The sequence below is a fragment of the Macaca thibetana genome, chromosome 3, assembly GCF_024542745.1.
Source record: "Macaca thibetana thibetana isolate TM-01 chromosome 3, ASM2454274v1, whole genome shotgun sequence".
Lineage (NCBI taxonomy): Eukaryota > Metazoa > Chordata > Mammalia > Primates > Cercopithecidae > Macaca > Macaca thibetana.
The window spans coordinates 162,780,946-162,807,762 of record NC_065580.1 but is presented as its reverse complement, the minus strand read 5'-3'; the positions used below and the strand labels follow the sequence as shown (position 1 = coordinate 162,807,762).

Sequence of the window (26,817 nt, the reverse complement as noted above, 5' to 3'; positions counted from 1 at the left end):
TTTTTGTATGTTTTTAGTAGAGACGGGGTTTCACCGTGTTAGCCAGGATGGCCTCAATCTCCTGATCTCATGATCCACCCGCCTCAGCCTCCCAAAGTGCTGGGATTACAGGTGTAAGCCACTGCTCCTGGCCTAAATTTTGCTTTTAAGAGAAGTTACTATTTTTTCCTAATTAGATTGGGAGGAAAGTTTTTGAAGAGGAACCTTTACTTTACTTTTTACACATATGATACTCTTTTGAATTTAGCTAATATATTTGCATAGAGATCCTCTTATGCAAGATTAATTTCCACAATTCTTCCACCACTTCTTCGAACCTTCAGTTTCTTCCTTATTTAAGTCAAAACAGTCTTTAAATCCTAGGTAAAGGTTTACATTTCCATGTCTTCTTATAACTTTTTACCAAAAAAACACATTTTACTGTTCTTACACACCTTGCATGTAAATCTATTTCTAGTAGTTTCAATTAACTCCTAGCAATTTTTAACTTTAAGGTAAATTTGGTAAGTTGCTTTATTTGTGTGCTAAGTGCAGCCAAGGTTTGACTCCAGCATAATTAAGGGTGTAGTTAGTTCCATATGTTCCCAGTCCCTACCAGTTGTGAAGCTGACAAGTCGAATAGTTCTCAAAACCCCGAAAGCATTTTGTAACCTCAAAACAGTTAGCAAACCTTGCATCTGACCTGTATTTTACCAATAATCTTTAGGGCTGTTTTTATTTCTTAATGATTAAAGTCACGTGAACTGAAAGATACCACAGTTTTTAACTTCCCTTTAAAACATTTTAGATCCAAGAACTCTTTTTCCAGGCATCACACACAGTACACATACAGACAGGCAGAAGAGAACCCAGTTGCTGGGTGGGGACCTTTAAGAGACAGGGCTAGGAAAACATGCAGGTATCAAACCTGAGTGGGCTGATCCCCTCAGGCAGGATTGCCAAAGCCTCGCCAAGCAATTACCACCTATGCCCCCAGGATGTAAAGCAAGATGGAGACTTGCAACATAAACCATACAGACATGTAAAGCACACCGGATTGACCTTAGCCCAAGACTAGCCCCACAAATCCTTTTTCACAATTAAAACTTTACAGAAAATACAAACAGTTGTAGTCGCAGGGAACCTGGACTAGTAAAGTGTCTTCTAAAAGAAAAAAACCTTTAAAGGTTAACTTGTTGACCAGGTAGATAAGGGGAAAGAAAAAAAAAAAAAACAAAAACAGTTTAAAAATGCCTGGGGAAGAACCTCTTATTCTTATGCAAGTGGTTCCTCCACCAGGAAGACAAGTTTAAGCTTAATTACTGTCCAATAGGGTTAAACCCCTTGACCATGGAAAGGGAAGGCTATGGCAGCGGCATGTGGCTGGGAACCAGCCAGCCGGCTGTGTGGGACCTTAGGGCCATACTTTCCAGCCCTGGCAGGGTAGGGAGCTGTTGCTCAGTGGTAGGTCCTGAAAAGGAAGGAAAAGGCCATGAAAAGGCCCAGGAATGACAGGGAAGAAGGGGTGGGGGGCGTGGAAAAGGCTTAGAAGCAACAATGAGAGGTTTTGAGTCCCCATTTCACTCACTGCTTCTCTAGCCCCACATTGGGCGCCAAAAATGTTGCAGGACTTTTCTTTAGTTCAGTTAAAGGTGGGGTTCTTCAAAAATTCAGGCTCACAGATGATTTGAATGGTGAGTAAGACAGGATCTTATTGAGTGAAAAGGAAGCAAAGGGGGAAACAGGGACTCTTACTAGGCCAGGGTCCCTGCTAGAGTGCTTCCCTGCCACCACTCAAATTCCAGGCTCTATGCAGGAAGAGGAGGGGCCAAGCTCAGACTCTCCCAGCTGCAAATGTTGTGAACTTCCTGAGGCTGCACCTCAGTGGGGAGGCTAGTTGGAGTTTCTCCAGGGACCCTCTCTCACCTGGCTGTCTCATCATCAGGTGACCCCTCTTCTCATCCCAAAGCACTGAGCTTTTGTCTATAAATTATAAATTTTGTCAGGAATTCCAGCAACATATTGAAACTAAAAATAAAAACAAACCACTGGGGGTATTTTTAAAACTTCAAATCTAGTAATTGATTTATACCAAAAATGTCATCATCATCATAATACTCATTTGTTTGTTATAGTTATTATTCTATCTAATGCATGATAACCTTCAAAAGTAGTTGTGATCACACCCGTTTTCAGATGAGGAAACTGGGGTTTGAAGAAGCACAATCCTTTTTGAAAATCCCCCCAGCTCTTGTGTCTCCAAAGCCTGGCCTTCCTCACTATCTTACGGTCTGCCTTCTGACAGTTTCTCAAATCTGCAAGGTCCACCATGTAGCTGGCACCACGGCGGCATTTTCAGAAGGGTGCTGCTTCCTGCAGAATGCACTTGACCTCGGGCAGCACAGCAGGGTGCAGTAATGGTGACAAGAATCAGCTGCAGTGTGGTTTTGATGTTTTCCAACAAACATTCCTCCACGTGTGGGAGTTGGGAGCACAGTCCATGCCACTGTCTCCAGTGGGTGCAGTTCTACTTGGTAATTAGGTAAAAGATTTGGGCACACGCAGTTTTGCATCTGCACCCCATAATGAATGTGGGGGCAGTTCTGATTTCAGGGACAGGAGGAAACCATAATATATTCATTAATTCTAATTACTTGGGGGTTGTTCTTGCAGGTAGTTCTTTTGCTATCCCCCAAGGTTCAGGTTGGGTCTGAGGCAAGCTTCCTGGGCCTGTGGGTAGAGTTCTAGTTCGGTTTCAGGAGCAAAGTCACTCTGAGTAACTCCTATCTTTATGCCAGTGGCTTCTTCCGGTTCCCAGTCTGGCCTGGTCTTCCTGTGTGGACCCAGAACCCCAGCTCAGCTGGCTAAACCTATATTTGACTTTGATGGGCCTTGGACTGTTTATGAGACTTTAGCTATGGCTCACTGTTCTGTGTTATCCTTTATTTCTGGGCTTTCTGTTTGCTTTTGAGCTCAGTTAGGTAATAGAATTCCTTTTTCTTTTTTTGACAAGGTCTTGCTCTGTTGATTAAGGTGGAGTGCAGTGGCACAATCATGGCTTACTGCAGCCTTGACCTCCTGGACTCAGGTGATCCTCCCGCCTCAACCTCCTGAGTAGCTAGGACTACAGACACTGGCTACCATGCCTGACTAATTTGTCTTTATTTTTTGGTAGAGACAAGGTCTCACTATGTTGCCCAGGCTGGTCTCAAACTCCTGGACTCAGATGATCCTCTGCCTCCTGAAGTGCTGGGATTACAGTCATGAGCCATCACAACTGGCCTATAACAGAATTCTTGTGTTTCATTCTCTTTCTCTGGTGGCTGGATTTTGGGAATTTCACCAGATTATGTCCAAGTGGGATTCTCTTTTTTGCTTTTCAAATTATTATTATTACACTTGCTTGGTACTTATAGTTTACATTCTGGTCCCCAAATTGGTTTTTATTCAATTAAGGAGCATTTTCTTCTATTTGTTTAAGTTTGTTTCTCCATATCTTCCCCCACCCTTTTTTCAGGAACACCTGGTATTCAATACTTAATAGTCAATATTCTCCCAGTAGCCAATATTCTTGAAGCTGTATTCCTGTCTCTTATATTTTTATTTATGATTTTCACTTCACTGAATTTTTGCTCCATGTTCTGAGACAGTTTCTCGCTGATCATTCAGATCAGCTTGTTTATGGGTACCATCAGGAGATGGGTTAAGGCTAGAGGATGGATGGAACTCTGCATTTTTCATGCTCATTGCTCAGGGATGGTTTACATCTGGATGGCAACAGGATCCCAGATCCCTTGTTGGGGATGCTACTTTGGTAAGTGTGCAGCTTCAGATTCTGAGTCTGACCCCAGATGGCGTTTCCAGTCTGATGGATCCCAGGATGAATTTAGCTTCTAGAGGGAGTAGCAGTACAGACAGTTTTGAAGTTAACTTTATCCTTTGACCCTCTTGGTTATTTGTTGGACTCAGTTCTCTCTGCTGCTTAAAGGACCCCCGCTTGCTCATTACTCTGCCGCCTGTTCTGGTTATTGTCACTGCTTGTCTCCAGGTCAACTTCCTCACAAGCCTGTGAGTTCCATCCACCTTTGCACCTGTTTTAGTCTGCTCAGGCTACCATAACAGGATACCACACACAGACTGTGGGGACTTAAACAACAGACATTTATTTTCTCACAGTCCTGGGCACTGACAGTCCAGATGAAGGTGTTGGCGGGTTTGGTTTCTCCTGAGGCCTCTCTGCCTGGCTTGCAGATGGCTGCCTTCTTATTTATTTATTTACCTTTGAGACGGAGTCTCGTTATGTCTGCAGGCTGGAGTGCAGTGTGCAGTGGTGTGATCTTTTGCTCACTGCAAACTCTGCCTCCTGGGTTCAAGTGATTCCCCTGCCTCAGCCTCCCGAGTAGCTGGGACTATAGGTGCGCGACACCATGCCCAGCTAATTTTTTTTGTATTTTAGTAGAGATCAGGTTTTGCCATGTTGGCCAGGATGGTCTTGATCTCCTGACTTCATGGTGTGCCTGCCTCGGCCTCCCAAAGTGCTGTAATTACAGACGTGAGCCACCACACCCGGCCATGTCTTCTTGACGTGTCCTCGTGTGGTCTTTCCTCTGAGTGCTGCACTCCTGAGGTCTCTTTCTGCTGTGTCCAAGGTGTCTCTTCTTCTTTCTCCTTTCTTCTCCTCCTCCTCCTTCCCTTTCCTCCTCTCCTCCTCCTCCTTCCCTTTCCTCCTCTCCTCCTCCTCCTCCTCCTCCTCCTCCTCCTCCTCCTCCTCCTCCTCCTCCTCCTCCTCCTCCTCCTCCTCCTTCTTCTTCTTCTTCTTCTTCTTCTTCTTTTCTCCTTCTTCTTCTTCTCCTTCTTCTTCTTCTTCTTGCTCTGTTGCCCAGGCTGGAGTGCAGTGGTGCAATCTCAGCTCACTGCAACCTCCTCCCCCCAGGTTCAAGCGATTTCCCTGCTTCAGCCTCCCAAGTAGCTGGGGCTACAGGTGCATGCCACCATGCCTGGCTAATTTTTTGTATTTTTTTTAGAGACAAGGTTTCACTGTGTTGACCAGGGTGGTCTCAAACTCCTGACTTCAAATGATCCACCTACTTTGGCCTCCGAAAGTGCTGGGACTACAAGTGTGAGCCACTGCGCCCAGCCAAGTTTCTTCTTATAAAACACCAATCAGATTGGATTAGGGTCCACCATAACAACCTCGTTTAACCATAATTGCCTTTTTAGAGACCTTGTCCCCAAATATAGTCACATTCTTAGGTACCAGGGGTTAGAGCTTCAACATAATGAATTTTGGGGAGACACAATTCAGTCTATAACACACTCCTAGAGCTTAGTGTAGGCTTGGCTTATAGTAGGTGCCCAGTAAAGGTTGAGTGCCTGATTGAAGCTTTCCCAAATGTATTCTCTTTCACCATTTTGATTTTCAAGCAAATTGTGATGCCTAGAATGGCATCACATTTTTTTCTTTTTCTTTTATTTATTTTTACATGGAGTCTCACTCTGTTGCCCAGGCTGTAGTGCAGTGGTATAATCTCAGCTCACTGCAACCTCTGTCTCTCAGGCTCAAGCGATTCTCCCACCTCAGCTTCCTGAGTAGCTGAGACTACAGGAGCACACCCTCCACACCCAGCTAATTTTTAAACTTTTTGTAGAAAGAAGGTTTCACTATGTTACCCAGCCTGGTCTTGAACTCCTGGTCTCAAGATATCCATCTACCTTGGCCTCCCGAAATGTTGGGATTACAGGCATGAGCTACTGTGCCCAGCCCAAATTTTTTCTTATGCTAAATTAAGAACTATTACTATCTCTATTGCCTATTTTCAGTTTATCCTTAGTCAGTCTTTTTTTTTTTTTTTTTTGTAAGCAATTCTATAGTGGTGTGGATACATGGTCTTTATATTTTCTTCTATTTCATGGTGAAGAGATGAGCTCTATGCCTGTGGTCAGTTTCAGCTCATAGTCTCTGTGGCAAGACCACTGAATTTTTCACAACAGGCCTCTGTGTGTTTCTCTATGGGGATTTGAATTGTATTATAGCATGCTGGATTTACCTTCTTGGGAATTTAGTTTCTTTTTTATTTCTAAACATGTTTTCTCCATTTCATTGTTTTTATTCTTGTGCTCTGCCTTAAGCTCTGACAAATTTGAATTTTTCAAAAGCACAGAGAAATGCATTATGTCAGTTATTTGCAGGTGTTCTAGTTTATAATAATAACAAAAAGGTGGAATTAAACATCTTTTCCTTTGGCTATTCCATTCTTTTGCATTCTTCATTTTGGTATTTTGCTTTGTCTCCTCATTGAATTTTTGATCTCTGAAATAGCAATTTAAAATAACTATCCAATGGTATATGTACCCACAACAGTTTGTTGCCAAGCATGCAAAATGAATGGATTCCTTATTCACATGTTAAATGCCTACATAGCAGAGTCTATGTATAGAACTGAGACGGAAGTCTGGAATTGGGTCTGATGAAGGATACCATCAAGATGACAGCTTCCAGTGCATTTAGAATTTCATTGAATGTAACAGTTCACCAATGCTATCTGATAGAACAGTGTGATTCTCTTCTTTACATGGCCTCAAGAACCCATAGAAATTCACATTCTGGCCATTCTGAACTTCTTGCAATGACCCACACTTTCTTTTTTCTTTTCCTTTTCCTTTTTTTTTTTTTTTTGTCTTTGAGATGCAGTCTCACTCTGCCACCCAGGCTATTCTGCCTCCTGGGTTCAAGCGATTCTTGTACCTCAGCCTCCTGAGTAGCTGGGATTACGGGTATGTACCACCATGCCCAGCTAATTTTTTTTTATTTTTAGTAGGAACGGGGTTTTACCATGTTGGCCAGGCTGGTCTTGAACTCCTGACCTCAGGTGTTTTGCCCACCTTGACCTCCCAAAGTGCTGGGATTACAGGGGCGAGCCACCACACCCAGACCATGACTCACATTTTCTATGCTCTGGCTTGTGAGCCTGACTTTCTGCCTGCTGAGAACACTTTTCCTCCCCTGCTCACTGGGAAGCCTTCCCAAACCCAAACTAGCCTAGGTGTTCTTCAAGCTCTCTTCAAGAGCTTCCAAAGATCCTTGCTACTTCTCCTGAGCATGTACTGGTTTGCAAGTAATTGTCGATATGTCTCTTCCTTACTTTTGGCTAAGCATTCTTTCTGTGCCATGGACTATCCTAGGCAGCTGATGAAGTCTATGGATCTTTTGCCAGAGTTATGTTTTAAATGCATAAAATAAAACACATTGGGTTCTAGTTCAGGGCAAGATGGAGTAAGCACACTCCACCCTGATTCCCGGTGAATGTTGCTATAAAACCTATACAAGAATGTATGAAATAGCTACTTAAAGACCCTGAAAAGCAAAGGGTAGCCAGCAAATTGGTAAAGAAGACAGAACTCAAGTACCACTGAACTGGTGGTGAGTTACCATTTTTCCCCCCTCCAGAATCACCTGGTCTGGATTCAGTGCAGTCTGAAAACCCAGAAGTGGGCACTGGTGCAGAGAGCCCAGGCGGAGCCCTCTAGTGTGGCTTGAAGGAGGGAGCAGAAAGGAAGTCTCCTAATACTTAGAAGGAGTGAAGAAATCCCCTGTTTTGTTTTGCTTTTTCTTTTCTTCATTCTCTTGTGTCCCAGCGCCCAGGCAATCCTGTGGTAACAGGGGCACAAGAGCTCACAGGAGCCCAAAACTCTGAGGCAGGAGAATCTTTCCTGTGATCAGAGGAGCTGCTGTCCCAAGAGAGTGAAGAAAACCCCCAATGCTTTTTATTTTTCCACTCTGTTATCCTACTGCTTTTCCCTGGACACAGATACAGTTGTGGGAAGTATATAGCAGAACAGGCTAAGTAGAGCCCCCGCTTTCTGACCAGATAATTGAAATATTGAGCTCCTGGGAACAGGAAAGTATTGGAAAGTGGGAAGACCTGGGAAAAGCAACCCTATAAAGTTGTTTATGAACTTCTAGACTTACCCCTGGGATATACAAGAATAGAACTTACCCTAAATAACATACATAGACTAAGATAACTGAACTACAAAATAAACCACTGCCCAGGTCTCAGACTGGTCACTGGATCGTGTACATGTACAAAGGGATAGATCTGAAGTATTGGAAAACAGAACTGATATTGGAACCATGATCCATAGAAGACCAATGGGACTTGTGACTGAACTCAGCCAGATCGATTCCCTACTTTAAAACAAGCAAAACAAAACAATATTCTCTATAGGATTTAGATAAGATCTAGATCTTATAATCATCAAAATATCCTGGATACAATCAATAATTACTCAACACATACGAAGAATTAATAAAATTTCAACTAGTATGGAAAAAGATGATCAACATGCCAATGCTGAGATGACACAGAATTTAAAGCAGCTATTATAAAAATACTTCAACATGTAAGGGTAGACATTCTTGGAATAAATGAAAAAAAGTCTTAGAAAAGAGATAGAAGATGTAAGGAAGAATCAAAAGGGGATTTCAGAAGTGAAAAATACTGTAACTGAAATAAAGACATCACTGGATGGACTCAATGGCAGAATGAAGACAACAAAGAAGAGTGAGTGAATTTCAATATAGACCAATAGAAATTATGAAACCTGAACAATACGGAGAAAACAGATAGAAAAATAAAGGAGAACCAAGCTTTATGAACCCATGTGGAAATACCAAAAGTCTAACACTCTTGTAATAGGATTGGTAGAAAGAAATGAGAAAAAATGTGGTACATTAAAAAATTCAAAGAAATAATGGCTGAGGTCAGGCATGGTGTTTCACACCTGTAATCCCAGCACTTTGGGAGGCAGGCTGAGGTGGGTGGATCACCTGAGGTCAGGAGTTCAAGGCCAACCTGGCCAACATGGCAAAACCCTGCCTCTACTAAAAAATACAAAAATTAGCCAGGTGTCATGGTGGATGCCTGTAATCCCAGCTGCTTGAGAGGCTGAGGCAGGGAGAATTGCTTGAACCTAGGAGGCAGTGGTTACAGTGGGCAAAGATCATGCCATTACATTCCAGCCTGGGCAACACAGTGAGACTCCATCTCAAAAACAACAACAACAACAACAAACAAACAAAAAAAGGCTGAAAATTTCTCAAATTTGGGGAAAAACAGAAACTTACAGATTCAAGAATCCCAGGAAATCTCAAATAGAATAAACCCAAAGAAATCCATGCCCAAACACATTCTTATTAACTGCTGCAAACTAAAGAAAAATATATTTACAGTAGCCAGAGAAAAACAGCACATTTCTTATAGGACAACATAATTCAAATAGCTACAGATTTTACAGAAAGAAATGGAACATTTTTTAAGTGCTAGAAGAAAAGAACTGTCAAACTACAATTCTATATTCAGTAAAAATATCCTTCAGGAATGAAGATAAAATAAACACATTCCCAGGTGAAGAAAAATGAAGGCTTCATTATCGCCAGCACTATTGTTACAGGATGTTCTTCAGGCAGATGGGAAATGACATCAGAAGGAAAGTTGGAATATCAAAAAGATATGAAGAGCAACAAAAATGGTAGATACCTGGGCAAACATAATAGACTCTTCTTCTTCTCTTGAATTCTTTAAAATGTATTTGATGGCAGAAAGCAAAAATGATAACATTGTCTAGTGGAGTTTTCAATGTATTTTGATATAACAAGACAACCACAACATAAATGAGGGTGGGTAAAGAAACCCATATATGGTGGTAATATATCACTTGAAGTGGTAAAATATACACTGACTGTAAAAAGTTAAGAATATATATTTTAATCCCTAGAGCAACTACTTAAAAATTACACAAAGGGACAGTCAACAAAAATGCAATAGGTAAAATAAATAACTAAAAAATATTTAAGGAAACAAAAAGAAAGCAAACAAAGGGAAAACACAGAAACTAAAAATACAGAGACAAACAGAAAACAAACAATAAAATAATAGGCTTAAATAAAAACATCAGTAATTACATTAAATGTAAATGGATCAAACATACTAATTAAAAGATAGATATTTAGAATGGATTTTAAAACATGACTCAATTATATACTGTCTACAAGTATATAAGTAATACAAGTGTGTTAATTGTACTCACTTCAAGTATAATGACATAAGTGGGCTAAAAGTGAAGAAATATATATTCAAAAGATGTATATTATTAATCAGAATGAAGGTAGAGTGGCTATAGTAATATCAGACAAAGTAAGACTTCAGAGCAAAGAAAATTACCAGGGATAAAAAGGGGCAATACCTAATACATTTCATCAAGAAGACACAACAATCCTAAATCTGTATATACCAAACAGCAAAGCTTGAAAATACATGAAGCAAAACCTCACAGAACTGAGATAAGAAGTACACAGATTCATAATTATAGTTGGAAACTTCAACATTCCTCTCTCAGTGATCAATAGAACTTAGTAAACAGAAAGTCAGCAAGTGTATATTATAGAAAATGGAACTAAATGATAAACAATTGTTTCTAATTGACATTTATGGAATACTCCACTCAATAACAGCAGAATACACATTTTTCTCAATTTCACATGGAACTTTCACCAAGGTAAACCATATCTGGGGCCGTAAAACAAATTTGTCACACATTTAAAGAATTTAAATCATATAAAGCATAAAAAACAGAATGATAAGAAAATTTATGAACCCTTAGAAATTAAACAACACACTTGTACGTAATCTACAGGTCAGAGAGGAAGTCTCAGGGAAGTTAGAAAATATTTTGAACTAAATGAATATAAAAATATATCAAAATTTGTGGGATGCAGTTAAAGCAGTGGTTAGATGGAAATTTCATCATTACAATGCATTTGTATTAGAAAAGAGAAAGGTATCAAACCAATAATCTAAGCTGCTTCCACAAGAAATTAGAGAAAGAAGAGCAAAATAAACTCAAAATAAGCAAAAGAAAGGAAGTAATAAAACTAAGTATATAAATTTAAAAAATGAAAACAATTTCAAAAACAATCGAGAAAAATAATGAGGAGTTCAGTAAACCTCTGGTGAGACTGACAGAGGGAAAGAGAGAACACAACTTACTGATATCAGGAATGAAAAAAGGGTTATCACTACACACCCTACTCATAAATTTGACCATTTAGATAAAATGGATGAATTCTGCAAAAGACACAAATTACCAAAATTCACTCAAGATGACATGTAGATAACTTAAATAGCACTATTAGTATTTTAAAAATTGAGCTTGTATTTTAAAACCTTCTATAAAAGGATTCTTCAGGCCAAGATTCTAGCACACACCATATAGCATATGCTACCAAATATTTAAAAAAGAAAGATGATAAGTTCTACCAAATATTTTCTAAAAATAAAATGAATTGTACATAATCTCTTCCAGAAAATAGAATAGGAGGGAACACTTTTTAACTCATTTTATAAGGCCAACATTACCCTGGTACTGGAACCAGACAGATGGTACAAAAAGCACAAAACAATACCCCTCATGAACATATATGCAACAATTCTCAACAAAATATTAGCAAATATCCGTTAATACATAAGTATACAAAGCGATAGTCAATAATATTGACTTTTAGGGAAATGCCAGCTAAAACCCTGATGAGATATAACCTATGGAATGAGACACACCTATTGAATGGCAAAAGTAAAAAATATTGACAATACTAAGTGCTCACAATAATGCAAAGCAATTGGATTTCTCATACACTGCCAATGGGAATGCAAGATTGTACAGCCACTCTAGGATTGTCCCGCTTCAGCCTTCTGAGTAGCTAGGACTACAGGTGGGCACCATACCACGCTTGGCTAATTTTTAGTATTTTTTGGAGAGACAGGATCCAGGTTGCCTGGGCTGGTCTTGAACTCCTGGCCTCAAGCTGTCCTCCTGCCTCAATCTTCCAAAGTGCTGGGATTACAGGTGTGAGCTATTGTGGCTGGCCCTACTTTGCAGTTTCTTATAAAGCTACACACAATTAACATATGACCCAGAAATCCCAAGTCAACTGAAAACTTGTATTCAAACAAATCCTATGCATGAATGTCTATAGCAGCTGTATTCATTATCACTAATAACAGAAAACAACCCAATGTCTTTCAGTGGGTCGATGGGTAAGTAACCTGTGGTACGTTTCTACAATGGAATACTACTCAATTTAGCAATAAAAAGGGATGAACTATTGACACACCTAACAACTTGGATGAATCTCAAAGGTATCGTGCTGAGTAAAAGGAGCCAATCTCAAACATTGTACCTACTGAATGATACACTTTATATAAAATTCTCAAAAAGGTGAAACAAGTGACAGAGAAGAAATCAATGATTTCTAGCAGTGAGAGGTTAGTGAAGACAATGTTGTAATTTCTTCCCATCTAAATTCCTTAGACCTCTGCGTTCTAATTATGAACCACTGGGAGGGAGGGTCTATGTGCCCCAAGTAAAAAGCCTGCTGTATGCTATATGCTGTGTAGGAATTGTATCTTTTTTGTTCATTCTTCTATGCCTCATGCCTAGCGGAGTAAATTGGCATAGTGTGGGCACTCAGTTATCTGGCGAACAAAAAAATAAATGAATGAACAAACTATGAAATGATTTCAACATCCAAAAATGCATTGAGAGGCTCTAAAAACTTTAAGAAAAATGGGCACATTTTATTTAACCTAACACGTGATCACTGTTGATAACTGTGGGCTGCACTCTCTCTAACGACTCTCCTAACTGTACGCTTCTGTTTGGGTTACTGACCAGGTTTTGTCTTGTGTGGTTCTACCTGCACCATTTCTGAGCATTTCTCCTGCTTCTGTCTTGTTGAAGCAACACAATTAGATACACAAATCCCTTCTCCAGAATTATGCAGCTACTATCATCAAAGATGGTAGATAACTGCCAATGAGGTACACATTGGAATTAGTGTTTGAGATTTATCATACACTAACATATGACAGGACTTGGTGGGCAGTGCTGAGATAATAATGAGGCCTTGCAAATGGCCATCATTCAGCATTGCAGGGAGTCCAGGGTGAGAGGCAGGACTAGGCTAGCTCAACAGAGTGCTTGGCATGAGGGGGCAACACGGGAAATGTATGGGGACTCGAAAATTATAGTTGGTATTAGAGCTAGAGGCCCTTTGTCTCATCCCTCACCAGGAGTAGGGGCCCATAGAAAACTCAGTCACCAGAAGGTTCTGGGAAAGTTGTAGAGACCAATTAAGTTGCTACGCTACTGACCCTGCCATGTGCCAGCAATCTCCTTGATGGTCTCTGGGCAGTCTGTTATATAGACCTGAATAAAAGATTGGGAAAACCTACAGTATCCTATTTCATCAAGTCCAGTCTACAATGCCTTGATGGTAAGACCAGCCATTATTTTATATACCAATAGGAGAGGAAAAACACTGCCAACACACTGTGACAGATGCCTTTAATGACAGTCCTGAATGACATATGAATCAATGGCATCAGATTCCTTTTAAATTAATCTTCATCTCTTCTAGAGATTTGGCAATGAAACAAATAACTCGGCAATAGAAAGTAACGCAGCATGTCCAACTGGTGGGTATCTTCCTTTGCGAGGTTTCTGGTGCCGTTGGTTGTTTCTTTGCAAGAAAATATGGACTCATGATCATTCCTTCTGTGATAAATGTCGTTCACTAATACCACCTTTGCATCCTACTGCTTGGTTTCTGTACCTTTCTGACTACAAAATAGCTTGTTATTTCAGTGCTGAATCATGGTGAAATTTCTTTGGGGAGATTCCTACACAGCAGTTAAACTCTGAGGTTAATCTAACAAATGCACAGATCTCAATCAAAGTGGTGACAATGTGAACAGCTACAGCTGGGTGGATGCACATGGCCAATGGTTTTTGAAAGATGCTACTGATTAAGATGCATCTGGATCTCAGCGATATTAGCCTGTGAAAAACTGTGCCTCTTAAAATCCATAGAATACAGTAATTCTGTCCAATTCAGTAATTTGGTAGGGAGAGTTCTGCACTTATGACATGTTTTTTGGACATCCTTTGTCTGCTGGGGAATGTTCTAGGGCTTCAGTGGGAAACAGGCTGACTCCCCTGCCCACATGGAGCTCACACTGAGTAAGGAGAACAGACAATAAAGGAATAAACAGGACAATGTTCATGTTATTTTAAGTGCAAGGAAGGAAATAAACAGGAGGCTGAGATGGAGCCTCACAGTGAGGCGGGTACAGGATGTACATGAGCATTTGTGATGCGCCTTCTGATTTCCAACTAAGTCAACACTTGGATGTTTGTCTCTAAGAGTCACTGGCAGCCTGTAGGGCGATCACCTGTCCCTAGGTTTGCCCAGGACTGAGGGGTTTCACGGGATATGAGCCTTGAAGTCCTATAATGGACAGACGGCAGCATACTAGTACAGTTCGTCCCCCTATGGGGATTCTAACTCAAGTTTCCTTGTAGTTTAATATTTTTATTACTATTTGCATGTCTAATGAAGTCTGATACTTAACCGTCCACTGTGGCTTTTATTTTCTTTCGCTCTTATCTCTCTTATTTTCATAAAAAGAGATTAATTCAATAGTACAACTAAAGTCTTATAATTCTTAAATGCAGTTACTCAACACCACCAGTTAAACACCTACTTAAAGTCCTTCAGGGGCCTCAATTGATAGGTCAGGGTAGCTATCAGGGGTAAGAAGTGTCCATCGACAGCTAGAAGATCAGGTAGTGGCACAACCAAGCGTCCACCAAAGGTTCCAGCTGGGAGAAAATGGGTGTTTACTAAGCAGGGATGAGGGCAGGGCGAGCTGCTTTGTTTTTCTAATTTTATTTTATTTTGGATGAACAATTCCAACCAAAGGCTTTGAAGAAGAGCAATTTTCTTTGCCTTTGAAATGAGTTAAAGGCAAAAACAACTCCATCCTTTCATGTTAGGAATCATTTTGGTAAAATAGCGCGGCTTTCTGTTTTAACTAAATGACAAGCTGAACTCTGGATTGCAAATGCTTTCATGGCTATTAGAAGTCTAGTTTGTTTGTTTTTTCTCTTTAAAACAATGAAATGCAAATTCTTGGCTTTCTCTTCAAGCAAGGAGCGGTGAGGGGAAGCCACTCTGGAGGCTGGATGCAGATGTGTCGTTGTCACTGACACTACAATGCTTCTTAGTTTTTGCAAAGTCCCAGTGAACTTCATGTTTGTTCCCTGCCTTTTTAGTCTCAAGGTTGATGTATAACGACTCCTGTGCCTAACGTAATATTCCAAAACTACCATGTCCTTTCCATTCTTTCCCCCTGACCCTGTTGTGTTTCATTTTCTTTTTCTTTTTTAAAAATTTAATTTAACTGAATTTTTAAGTTCAGGGATACATGTACAGGGCATGCGGATTCCTTACATAGGTAAACATGTGCCAATGGTGGTTTGTTGCATGTATCAACCCATCACCTAAGTATTAAGCCCCACATGCATTAGCTATTTATCCTAATGCTCTCCCTTCCCCAACCCTGCTGTGTTTCATTTTCCTCTCATATCTCATGACCACATAATTCCTTCTTCAATGACAAATTGTATTGAATGCAGTGGCCAGTCTTACAAGTGCTGTAATCTGAATGAAAAAATGAAGCTTTCCACTTGATCACTGTGGTATATTATTATTTTTAAAAAGATGGAAGTTGTCATATGACAATGGAGGCATTAATTCTCTAACGTATTCCAAAACTGTAGCTCATATTTGCCAAGAAAACAGAATGTGAATGTGAAGCTGTGTTTGTGCTTGAGGCAGGAGGAAGCAGAAGGAGACCAAAAAGTCGCCTTAATGTTAAGCAAAACTTTGAATCAGCATTTAAATTAGATATGCCTTAACGGCTGATGTTATTTAAAAGCTGAATAGCCAATGTCAAAAATAGATTTTCCTTTCTTTCCAAAGTGCAGATGGGGTCCAGAAAGGGGCTAAAATAACCACATGCCTTTCTTGGACTCCTGACTCTCACCCCCCAAAGGGTTTTCTTGTGTAGGAACCAACAATTCCTTGGATGGAAACACTGGATAGGCTAGTCATTATTTTGAGATTGAAGGGACTGCAGATTCTTGGCAGACCTCTGTTGTTTTTCTAGAGTTGTAGGCAAGTAGTTGGACAAAAAGCAAGAAGCTGATCCATGTTGCTGGCTTTGGATTCTTTGTGAACAAATGAGACAAGGTGAGTAGCTGCCCTGCTCAGCTCCCTCTTCGTTTCGGTGTCGGGGGAGGTGGGGGAAAGGTTCTGATGACTGCAATCCTGGTGTCAGATCTTGGTCTGTTGGAAAACAACGGGCTCGCCGGCCCCTGCAGGAAGACCTAGGCAATGTCTGCATGCTGCCAGTGCAGCCCATGGAGGGGTTAGAAATAGTAGGATTGCTTGTAGAGAGAGAATAATCACTCAATTGTCAGATTTTTTTTCACTTTTCATCCACACGCTGGGTGGCTTTGTAGCACAGTCGGAGATACTGTGTTGAGGAGCCTCTGCTCATGGCAATGTTTCCTCTGTTCACTTTCTGCTGCTTGTGCATTGGAAAATTCCATCATTTAACACTGGGATTATATGTCACCGTTGCTGAAATCATAGACAGAGTCCACTTAATTTGCTACGAGCATGAGAAATAGCCAGAGAATGGGAGAAGCATAGCATTCCCTTGTATAAAGAGAGGATTGAATAAGGTCAGTGAACCAAAGAGACAGCAGGTCACAAACCCTCAGAGGGTCATGAAAATCTTCCCGGGTTTCCTGTCTTTAGGAGCAAAACGGATGCCTGATTAAATTTTTTTTAAAAAGTATTGAAGATTAGCCATGATAGTTGTTTGAGCTGGGTGAGGTATTTGAGGGCTCATTATACTACTTTCTGTACTTTTGCACATTTTTGAAAATTTCAAATGATAAAACATTTTTTTACGAAATATTTAAATACCTCCCTGCTTCATCTCAGAATGATTCCAGAGCCCCTGAGTGCGTCCCATGTACGCATGCGCGGCAGTAGGGACTGCTCAACTGAGCATGCTCGTGATTTGGTCTCAGTCAATTTCACTGTGTGCTGAGCCCCCAAAGATGCTAACTCCTGTGCGGTTTCAAATGGTCTTTATTCTTAGCCATATGTTCTTTGGCCCATATCCTGAATGGTTCATTTGTTAAAGTCTAGAAGCATTAGCAACACAGATGTTGAAATTCATGTTAATAATTCAGTAAATTGCCTCATGATAATCTTCACTTTATCTGAAGATGGCCTTTGTCTCGTCAAAGTCTGCCCCTGGACCTCAGAAACCCAGTGTTACAGAAAAAAAAAAGACAGGGACTGTTATGTCTAATTTTGGTTTTCATTTATAGAGAACAAATGGTTGTAAAGAAGTGATTACAAATAGCAGCTAGCTGATATTTTAAGCACAAAATATAAGAATTTCAGACATGAGGTCATGAAAGCAATTTTTGATGCCTCAATTCCTGGTTAATTTCAATTTTTATTTTAATCTGAGCACCCAACAACTGACACAAAATAACTCTTTTATTGACGTCCTCCTTGTGTCTGGTGGCCCAGAAATGGTTATCTTAAAATGTATTGTGTAGTCACTGTTTCCTGGATCTTGTGGACATAGAAATGGTAGAAGGTTCTAGAAATGAGGCATGTAGGTACATCGTAAGATTTATGGGTTTTAGCCACACACTCTTGAAACTTGATGTTAATCTCCACATTTGATTAAAAGTTTAAATATATTGATTAAAGATTATAGCTAACATGAAATTTATGTTGATGAAATAGAAAATATTTTGACTATCATTTTCTACTTTTGCATACACACTATACTGGACATCTGCTGTGTATATCTCTCACCTTCTGACCCATCTTCCACACCAGCCATTGCTGGGGCAGCCAGCTTAAAACAGGTATAACCAGCAGGTGCCTTGTTTCAGCGGCACTGTGTGTCTCCCTTTCTGCCCTGGGCCTCTCTGATACAGTATCCTGGTATTGAGGCTTGTGCAACCTGGAAGTATAAGGCAGTCAACACTCTATGAGGAAACTCTTGGCCAAAAGGGGATGGGAGTCTGTAAATCAGTGCTCCCTTTTTTCTTCCCCTAGGCTGCAAATTCAGAGAATCCTCCCAGATGAGATGGATCAGGTCACCACCTTCTTTCCCTTCTTCCCTGCTTCACACCCTCAGGCCCCGACTCCTGTCTGCTGAGATCACTCTCCAAACCAATCTTCCTTTACAAAGCCCTTGTTGCAGGCTGTGCCTTCTGAGGGGAACCCAGGCCAAGACACTAAAACGACACACCGACGTGAAGACACGAACACAAACTGCTAAGGGATTGGTTGGATTGCATATCTCTGTGAATGGGACTCAAGAGAAGTTTGGGAAATGCTGGACCAGATGACCCTTGCAATCATGGTGCACAGAATTAAAACCGTCAAGGTCCCCATCCATCTATGAAAAGAATCTGAGTCTTCCACGAAGAACAGTGGGAGAAGATGTCCAAGCCTTATTAAACTCGTGGAATGTCTTTGGGTATGTGTGACATCAACAAGAAGCAGCAAAGAAAACAAAATATTTTCACAAACATTCAGAAATCCCCAAATCTTGTGAGTTGTCTGTACCATTTGTAGGTTTAATGATAAAATGGCACATGATGTTGACCTATTCCAAGGCAATTGTTGATCTCAGCTAGGGTGTAATCTCTGCCTACAGATTAAGGCAGAGGAGACCAAGGAGGGCTGTTTACTCTGTCATGATCCGTCCCAGGGGAGGGTGGGTTTTGGACCAGCTAGGTTATGTGGCTGGCTGCTGAGGATTCTGAACATCTAGTTACCTCCCTGTACCTCTATTCCATATACCCTAGGCCTGGTTCTTCCCTGGATTGGGCCATCTTTTTCTGAAGGCAAATTTTTCCACTAGGAGGAAGGTTAGAAATGCCAGTTCTTGGGTTGCACCCCAGATCTTTGGCAATCTGTTGTGACAGATCTTCCAGGCGTCTCTGATGCTGGCTGAAGTTTGGGAACCATTGCCCTTGGCAATGTTCCTGCTCATCCTGGCTTGCAGGCTTTGGAGGCCTTCACTGTTGATTGATTTACACTCCTGTCCACAGAATGGGCTCAGGAAACAAAAGATTACTTAATTAGCTGGGAGGTGAGAGAAAAGGGGCTGGAACTGTGTAGGCAGCCACACAGCTTACAAATAGATTATGTTCTGGACTTTGGAAGTCAGCTGTTTGGAATAGAAGCTGTTTTCCTAGGAATGGTAGATAGCTTTTTATGCCAGCACATAAAGGCATATTTAATTCCGAACTTGGCTGAAATACTGCTGCGTCACAATGAAAATGAGCAGATCGCAGTGCTCCTGGAGTATTAGTACCTAATCAGAGCAGAACAGAACAATAAGTGAAACACGGAGATGGTGTTTTATGTATGCTGATATTGCTGGTCAAAGGAAAAGGTTGATTTGGAGATGGATTAAGAGGTAAATTGGGATATGTCAGGATTCATAAGGCGTTTCTGGCTTTTCTCTAGAATATGATGATACTCATTCATTTAGGCAGACTTTCCTTAACTGTGGTTCTGGACTGTTACCTTTCTTTATTCTGAAGGCAAATTTGCCACTAGGAGGGAGGTAAAGAATTCTGAGACCAATTGGCAAGGGTTGAAAAGGAGAACAGAAAGAGTAATGTAATTAGAGAGAATGAAGGTGTATTTATTAATTAATATGGGCATCAGTGGAGACAAAAGTAACATGAGTTGTGAGTAATAAGAGGTGGATGGGCATAGACCAAGGTTAGGATTCTCCTCTACTTGGCAAGACAGGAAAGAAAGCAGACCTATGGGGAGCACATGGGCTGGGAGCTGCTGTTCTGAAAACCTTCCCTCCCACTGTATTTGCCTGCCCTTGTCCCTTACGCAGTTCCATTTCATGTCACCCGACTCCTTTCCTCTCCCTGGTTACTGATAGGGCACAAGAAGATGAGCTGAGCTGGACCAACTCCCTTTTTCTTCCTGGAGATTTGAACTGAGAAATAACCAGACACATTTCAGTCCGCGATGGGAGGAGGTTTGCGGCTGGCCATGAGCGCTTCCCACGTTCACAAATCACGCACTTCTAGTGAGCTTTCTTGTGATGGCGAAAACACTTTCTTTTGGGTTTCATGATGCATTTATTAACCATTCTATTTTTGTATCATACAAATGATCGGAGCTGACAGTTGAATGGCTGGGTTTGGAGAAGTGTGGTAGCCCTAATGGAATTAATCAATTGAATAATATTGCCTGACAAATGGCTCCATTATACCAAAGAGGGCTTGAGACTTAATTACTGATGTCATTTATCTCTCTATTTGCACCCCAACAATAAGTGACTCATTTCTCATTAATATTGGGTCATCTTCCAAAAGGAAGAAAAGAGGCCAAAATATCAGGCGGGTGGGTTGGGGGTGAAGCAGTATCTTTGTTCCCTATCTCATTATTTTGATAAATCGTAACAGACTCTGTTAATTAGGTGGGCAGGCTTAACTGGCTGACTCCTGTCCAACAATTACCTTAGAAAGGAGCACTGCTGGGAACACATCCTTCCCTTGGGAGGACATGAAAGGAAGTCTCTAACAAAAAAGGGAATCGTTCCCTCGGCCATGCTGGGGGCATCACAGTTGTCAAGACACGTTTCTAAGACACGCAAGGGCTGGAGCTGTCTCAGGGACATCGCCTGTGCATGATGGTGATGTCTGGGGATCTGATGCTGCCTTCCTAATCCAGGGTTGAGATAACGGTTCTCAGTGCCTTTGAGTCCCCCCTGGGAAATGAGAACCTAATTAAGCAGGGGAACAGGTGTAAAGAGAACCTGATTTGATCTGGCCACATTAATTGCTGAGATTGTGCTTGCATTTAGCTGGAAACAGTGAATTAACTACAGCCGGAATACAGCTAATCCCTTGGTTTCGCTGCGACTGTGTATAAAACACACTGGACCTGCTGGGGAACACAAACAAAGAGGGATTTGCAGTGAAGATAAAACCACATCCTAGCATGGGAAGGGCTGAGAAATGAATGTAGCCACAGAGGGTGGCCATGTGGCCCAGACTCGGCGGCCCGTTTTCCCTACAAAATTATCAGTAGCACTCTCTTTTATTCTCAAAAAATGTTCCAGTTTGGGCAATAAATTAAATGGTTACTTTATTTCAATGAGAATTTGAAGCTGGTTTAAAATTTTTTTTTCTTTACTAGAGGAGTGGTATTAAAGGTTGAGGAGTTACAGGTTGAATTTTGTCTCCCTCAACAAAGATGTTGAAGTCCTGACCCCCAGTATCTGCAAATGGGACCTTATTTGGAAGTGGGGTCTTTGCAGATGATCCAGTTAAGATGAGGCCATTAGGGTGAGCCCTAATCCAGGATGACTGGTGGCTTTTAAAATGGGGGGAATTTTGGACACAGTCGCAGGGAGGGCACGATATGAAGGTGGAAGGCAGAGTCTGGGGCAATGTTTGTATAAGCCAAGGAACCTGAGGATTGCCAGCGACCCCCAGAAGTTAACGGAGGGGCCTGGAACAGATTCTCTCCCAGAGCCCTCAGAACAAACCCTGCCAACACCTTAATCTCATACTTCTGGCCTCCAGAACTGTTCAGCAATAAACATCTGTTGTTTAAGCCACCCTGCCTTTGGCACTTTGTCACGGTGGCCCTAGCAAACTAACTCACGTGAGCACTAGTCTCGAAGCGTCTGATGAGACTCTAATGACTCAAGGTTTGTACAGTTCACAGAACTGAGCCGTCTTGATGGCGAAGGCTGGTTGCAGGGTTAGGGAGCAAAGCCGGTTAGAGGACCAGTACCAATTTCCCACCTCCTCGGTGCCAAGCTCTGAGAAGTGGGTGACAGAGATGGCCCTGGTTCCTGGGCTCAAGGGGCCAGCAGTCCGGTGGGCAGGCAGCCTGTGCAGGTGACCTTGTACTTCATTAGCTAAACGTGAATATGTATCTATGTACACATACCTGGAAGGGAGGGAAGCTCAATATGGGTGGAGGGCAGGCATCCCAAGCCAGGCTAAAAAGAAGCAGCCTTCCTAGGATGGGACATCTCAGCTGAGACCTGAAAAGAAAGGGCTACCTAAATTTTGTTTTCTTAGTTTTGAGACAGGATCTCATTCTGTTGCCCAGAGGCTGGAGTGCAATGATGCAGTCATGACTCACTGTAACCTTGACCTTCATAGGCTCAAGCGGTTCTCCTATCTCAGCCTCCCAGGTAGCTGGAACCACAGGCACACACCACTGTGCCTGGCTAATTTTTGTATTTTTTGTAGAGACAGGGTTTCATCATGTTGTCCAGGCTGGTCTCAAACTCCTGGGCTCAAGGGATCCACCCACCTCAGCCTCCCAAAAGTGCTGGGAGTATAGGTGCAAGGCACAACGCTGGGCTGCTACCTGGATTTTAAAAGGGCAGGAGAAATGGAGAACAAATGTGAAGGTTTGAGGACCAGGGGAGCAGGAGCTTGAAAAGTCCAACCTAGGAGCAGAGAGTGACTGGGGGAGGTTGTTTTCCAATTCGTTTTCTCAGCCTTCAATGCTCGTTTATTGAGTGTGTAGAGCACACTGCCATGCACCAGGATAAAGCCACCGCTTCTGTCGGGAGAACTCACTCATGGCAGGAGAGGAGGCCGCTTGAAGTGAATGGAAAAGCTTTAAATGGGAGAGGGATGGGAGGAATGGAAACAGTTCACTCCTGGGTCAGAAGACAGGGGCTCTTTGGTCCCTGACCTCTCTGGCCAATTGTTTGCATGTGGCTGGGCTTGGGGAGGTCACAGGTCACATCCAAAAGTGCTAAATTATTTCTAAGTGTATAATTAGATTATCTGTCCCTGAAGCAGAATTTTGGTCGCAGCTTGTCAGAGTTTCATTCGCAGATACGGCTGGTCATTTTAGAACATTCTAGAGAACACTTTTGTCATGGCTCCTTCCTCTTGAGGTTCTGAGCTCCATATCCTTGCACCTCAGACCCCACATCCAGGACCTACCATCTTGAATTTAGGTTTTTGCCCCTTGGCCCAGAGTCTAAGGAAATTATGAGATCCATAGACCCAATCCATACAGTGCTTTTGCTTTTGAATGCCAGCCTTGGCATTTCTTAGGTGCTATTTTCAAGGCAGATTTCTAGGTTGGATGTTAAAGTCATCGTTTCTCTTCTCTAGTTGACTTCAATGACCTGTCACCGGTGGGCCTGGGACAAAAAGTTTTGGCAAGGCAAAACTGGGGTCTGATTTTGTAGGAATGGCGTGGATTATGTAAGTGTACAGGTCTGCATTTCAAAATGAAAAATAACAATAATAATTAGGGTTTCTCTGGGCTCCTCGTGTCCAAACCACTCTTGCAAAACCACCTTTGGATGAGCCTGAAGTGTCAGCAAATCAGAAACATGTGGATTTAATTTCCTTTGAAATACACCAGGGGGAGAGGGAGCTGTGGGACTTGGCAGCCTGCTTCTTCGGGTTTGCCAAACCCCAAATATCTCACACTCTGTGAGAGCTATACACTGGCCCCCAGCAGTCTCGTCTGGCCAGCCCAGCCTCTGTTTCTTGCTGTACCATCTAGGTCTCCTCTAGCCACGATTCCCTTCTCTGGGTGCAGTTCAGCTGCCAGAGGGATGCTCACACCGCCCACGTGCTGCAGCGGGACTTTGGAAGGGGAACCAGCACTGTAATGAAGTGTTGCTTGGCTCAAGTCTTGTCTGGACCCACAAGCCATTTTTCAACCATTGGTGTGCCTTTAAAACCTAAACCAACTGTGAGAGTGGTTTTCTACTTTGATTCTAGATGGGAAAATATTTTTTCCTTTTTTGGTGGATGACAGTGTCAGGTCCCAAATGGACTCGGTTTCACTCCCCTCTAGCACGCATGCATATAATGTGAAACATGCCCACATTCTGCAAGGGCCACAGCCACCCCACCATTAGGTTCCAAGGCAAATATGCATCCACGGGCCCCCAGGAAAGTAAAGAAGGAGTTTCACGTTGAGGAGCTGAGCCACACAGTCTAGCAGTTCTGACATCTCTCCAAGGTCCACAGATCCTGGTCTACTAACTTAAGAGTAGGTTGTATAAATAAGGTCTACATCACTTGCTGGTTCATTATTTTTCTTTGTTGATAGTAATGCCTCCTTTTTTCTTCCTGTATATTTTCTGTGTCTGACAGCCCCTTTTGTCTAAAATAATGATGTAAATAAAGGGCAAATGGAACCATTGAAAAGTACTTTCTGCATCCAAAACAGCCAATGCTTTGGTACCTGCTATGTGTCAGACACTGATTCTTCTGTCATCCTTATTCTACTGATGAGGCAACTGAGGCAGCTTCAGAAAGTTCGAGTAACCTGCAGATCACACAACTAGGAAGTAAGAGAACTGGAACTTGACCTTGGGCTGTTGACCTCCAGAAATGGTGTTTTTTCCAGTACTCAGTGCTGCCTCTGAGTCCATTGTGATGATTTGATTTTATGTGTCAACTTGACTGGGCCCAGGGGTACCCAGATATTTGGTCAAACATTATTCTGAGTGTTTTTGTGAGGGTGTTTTGGTTGAGATTAACATTTAAATTAGTAGACTGAGTAAAGCAGATGGCCCTCCCTGATGTGGCCAGGCCTCATCCAATCCATTGAAAGCCTGAATGGAACAAAAAGGCCAACCCTCCCTCAGTAGGAGGAAATTTCGTCTGCTTGACTGCATTCAAACTAGGACATCAACTTTTTCCTGCCTTTGGACTTGAATACAAACATCAGCTCTTCCTATGTTTTCAACCTGCCAGGCTTCAGATTGAAGTTTATAACATCAGCTCTCATGGTTCTCAGGCCTTTGGACCCAGACTGGAAGTGCACCATCGGTTCTCTTGGCTTTCGCTTACTGACTCACCCTGTAGATTTGGGGACTTAGCAGCCTCTGTAATTCCGTGAGCCAATTCCTTCTAATAGATCTCTCTATACGCATCCTGTCTCATTGGAAGAACCCTGATATGGTTAGGCTTTGTGTCCTCATTCGAATCTCATCTTGAATTGTAAATCCCATAATCCTCATAATCCCCTTGTGTCGGGGAGGGACCAGGTGGAGGTAATTGCATCATGGGAGCAGTTTCCACTGTGCTCTTCTCATGAGAGTGAGTGAGTTCTCACGAGATCTGATGGTTTTATAAGGGGCTCTTCCCGCTTTGCTCTGCACTTCTCCTTCCTGCTGCCTTGTGGCCTTGTGAAGAAGGTGCCTTGCTTCTCCTTCGCCTTCCTCTATGATTGTAAGTTTCCTGAGGCCTCCCCAGCCATGCAGAACTGTGAGTCAATTAAACCTCTGTCCTTTATAAATTACCCAGTCTCAGGTGGTTCTTTATAGCAGTGTGACATTGGACTAATACAAACCCTAATACATCCATTTCTTTTTTGATCTACCAGGCAATCCTGTGAAGTAGATGGGTCAGGTAATATCATTGCTATTTGACAGATGAGGGAGAACAAGACCAGAGAATGAACACGCATGTGTGTACATGCACACATAGCCACACATATGCTCGTGCATGCGCACGCGCGCGCGCACACACACACACACACACACATACAGACCACACACTTCAGGACGAAGGTCAGAATCCAGGTCTAATCATTTCTTAGTATGTGCTTCTTCCCCAGGATGTCCACAGAGCAGCCAGCCATGGAGGGCAGTGCTAGCTTACTTTTAAAGTGTCCTTAATGTCCAAGATCATGATAGCAAGTCCCCCTTCATGCAGAAAAATCTGCCTCTGAGTATCTGGGTGTGCAGAGGAGCTACTACTATTATTCTGTTCTTCAAATTCCATACTGTAAGTTCCAACTACAGAAAATATTGTAGCAAAGTGCTAAGAAACCTCACATGTTCCCACCTGGAGACAGCGAACCCAGAGAATGGATCCTCAAGGGCAAAATTATCCTCCAAACAATTGCATGCTGAGTGGGACAAGGATATGTGGCCAGTAGAATGTCTGTATAAGAGAAGGCAGAAATTTCATTATCTTTGTTGGCTGGTGTCAAATCTAAGGCCATGCAATGTGTTAAGACTGGTGCCACTTATCCTAGGTGATTACTCAGTCTGTTTACTTGCAAGGCTTTCTGTTTTGCGAAGCCACCCCCGCTTCGGGGTTCAGAAGAAATGCAATGTTCTCCCCCACCTGCTCTGGTCTTCACAATATCCACTCTGGCAGGCCAGGGCCATAGTCGAGCTGTTAAATATTGAAGATGTGTCGTCCTGATTGTATTCAAGTAGTATTTCATTGAAAGTGAGTGGAAGATGGAAGAAGCAATGTTTATACATCTTCAACTGCTCTTATCAAGCAGACAGAAGTTCAGACAGAGGTGGCTGTGACCTTCTACTGCTGTTTATAAGCAGCAGGGAAGTATGCTTTGGGTTTTGGCAGCCACAAGATCCCTGCATAATCCAACAGTCTTCCCCCATGCTTCCACCTCCCACCTCAATCATTTTTGTGTTGAAATGTCTGCAGAAAATGGATGTGGAATGGCATGCTTGTCTAGGGTAAGTTTTTCACTCGAGGCACAAAACCCCTGTCATACACCTACCTCTGGTTGTACAGGAGCCCATAAACTGGTGCCAGAAGAGGAAAGGCTGAGCTGATACTGCAAAGATGTGGCAGCAGATGGGAACTTGTGCCTGCAAGCGGGAGCCTTGGTTTTAATGAATGAAATCTAGCAAGTTCCCATCTGGAGATTGTGAATCCAGGAAGAGGATCTTGGATTGGACAAGTGGATGGGATTCAGTTTGGCCAAAGGGCCAGAAAAAACTCTCATTCTTTAAATGAAAACCTTCTTGTCTCTTCCAACCTCCTAGTCTTAGGACAATATCATTTTTAAAAGGTCTAGTTTTGTGG

General features: G+C 42.2%; 2 protein-coding genes across 29 annotated transcripts in view; one reads left to right on the top strand and one right to left on the bottom strand.

The window, feature by feature from the left end:
* ATP5PO (ATP synthase peripheral stalk subunit OSCP) overlaps nt 1-26,817 on the bottom strand; it is a 1,173,690-nt gene that overhangs the window by 248,770 nt on the left and 898,103 nt on the right. The window contains exon 1 of one of the 24 annotated variants that reach the window (XM_050784677.1): nt 26,381-26,384. The exons of the other annotated variants lie outside the window; for them this stretch is intronic. The gene's annotated coding sequence lies outside the window, so the exon portion shown is untranslated. Of the gene's footprint in view, nt 1-26,380; nt 26,385-26,817 lie in introns of those variants that run through there. 24 annotated transcript variants of the gene reach the window in all.
* Nucleotides 1-26,817, top strand: part of MRPS6 (mitochondrial ribosomal protein S6) — a 519,933-nt gene that overhangs the window by 309,667 nt on the left and 183,449 nt on the right. The window contains exon 1 of one of the 5 annotated variants that reach the window (XM_050784653.1): nt 15,382-16,132. The exons of 3 other annotated variants lie outside the window; for them this stretch is intronic. In XM_050784653.1, the coding sequence (XP_050640610.1) occupies nt 16,123-16,132 (10 nt within the window). In that variant the 5' untranslated portion in view covers nt 15,382-16,122. Of the gene's footprint in view, nt 1-15,381; nt 16,133-18,339; nt 18,465-26,817 lie in introns of those variants that run through there. One more of the 5 variants, XM_050784654.1, reaches the window with a different exon arrangement.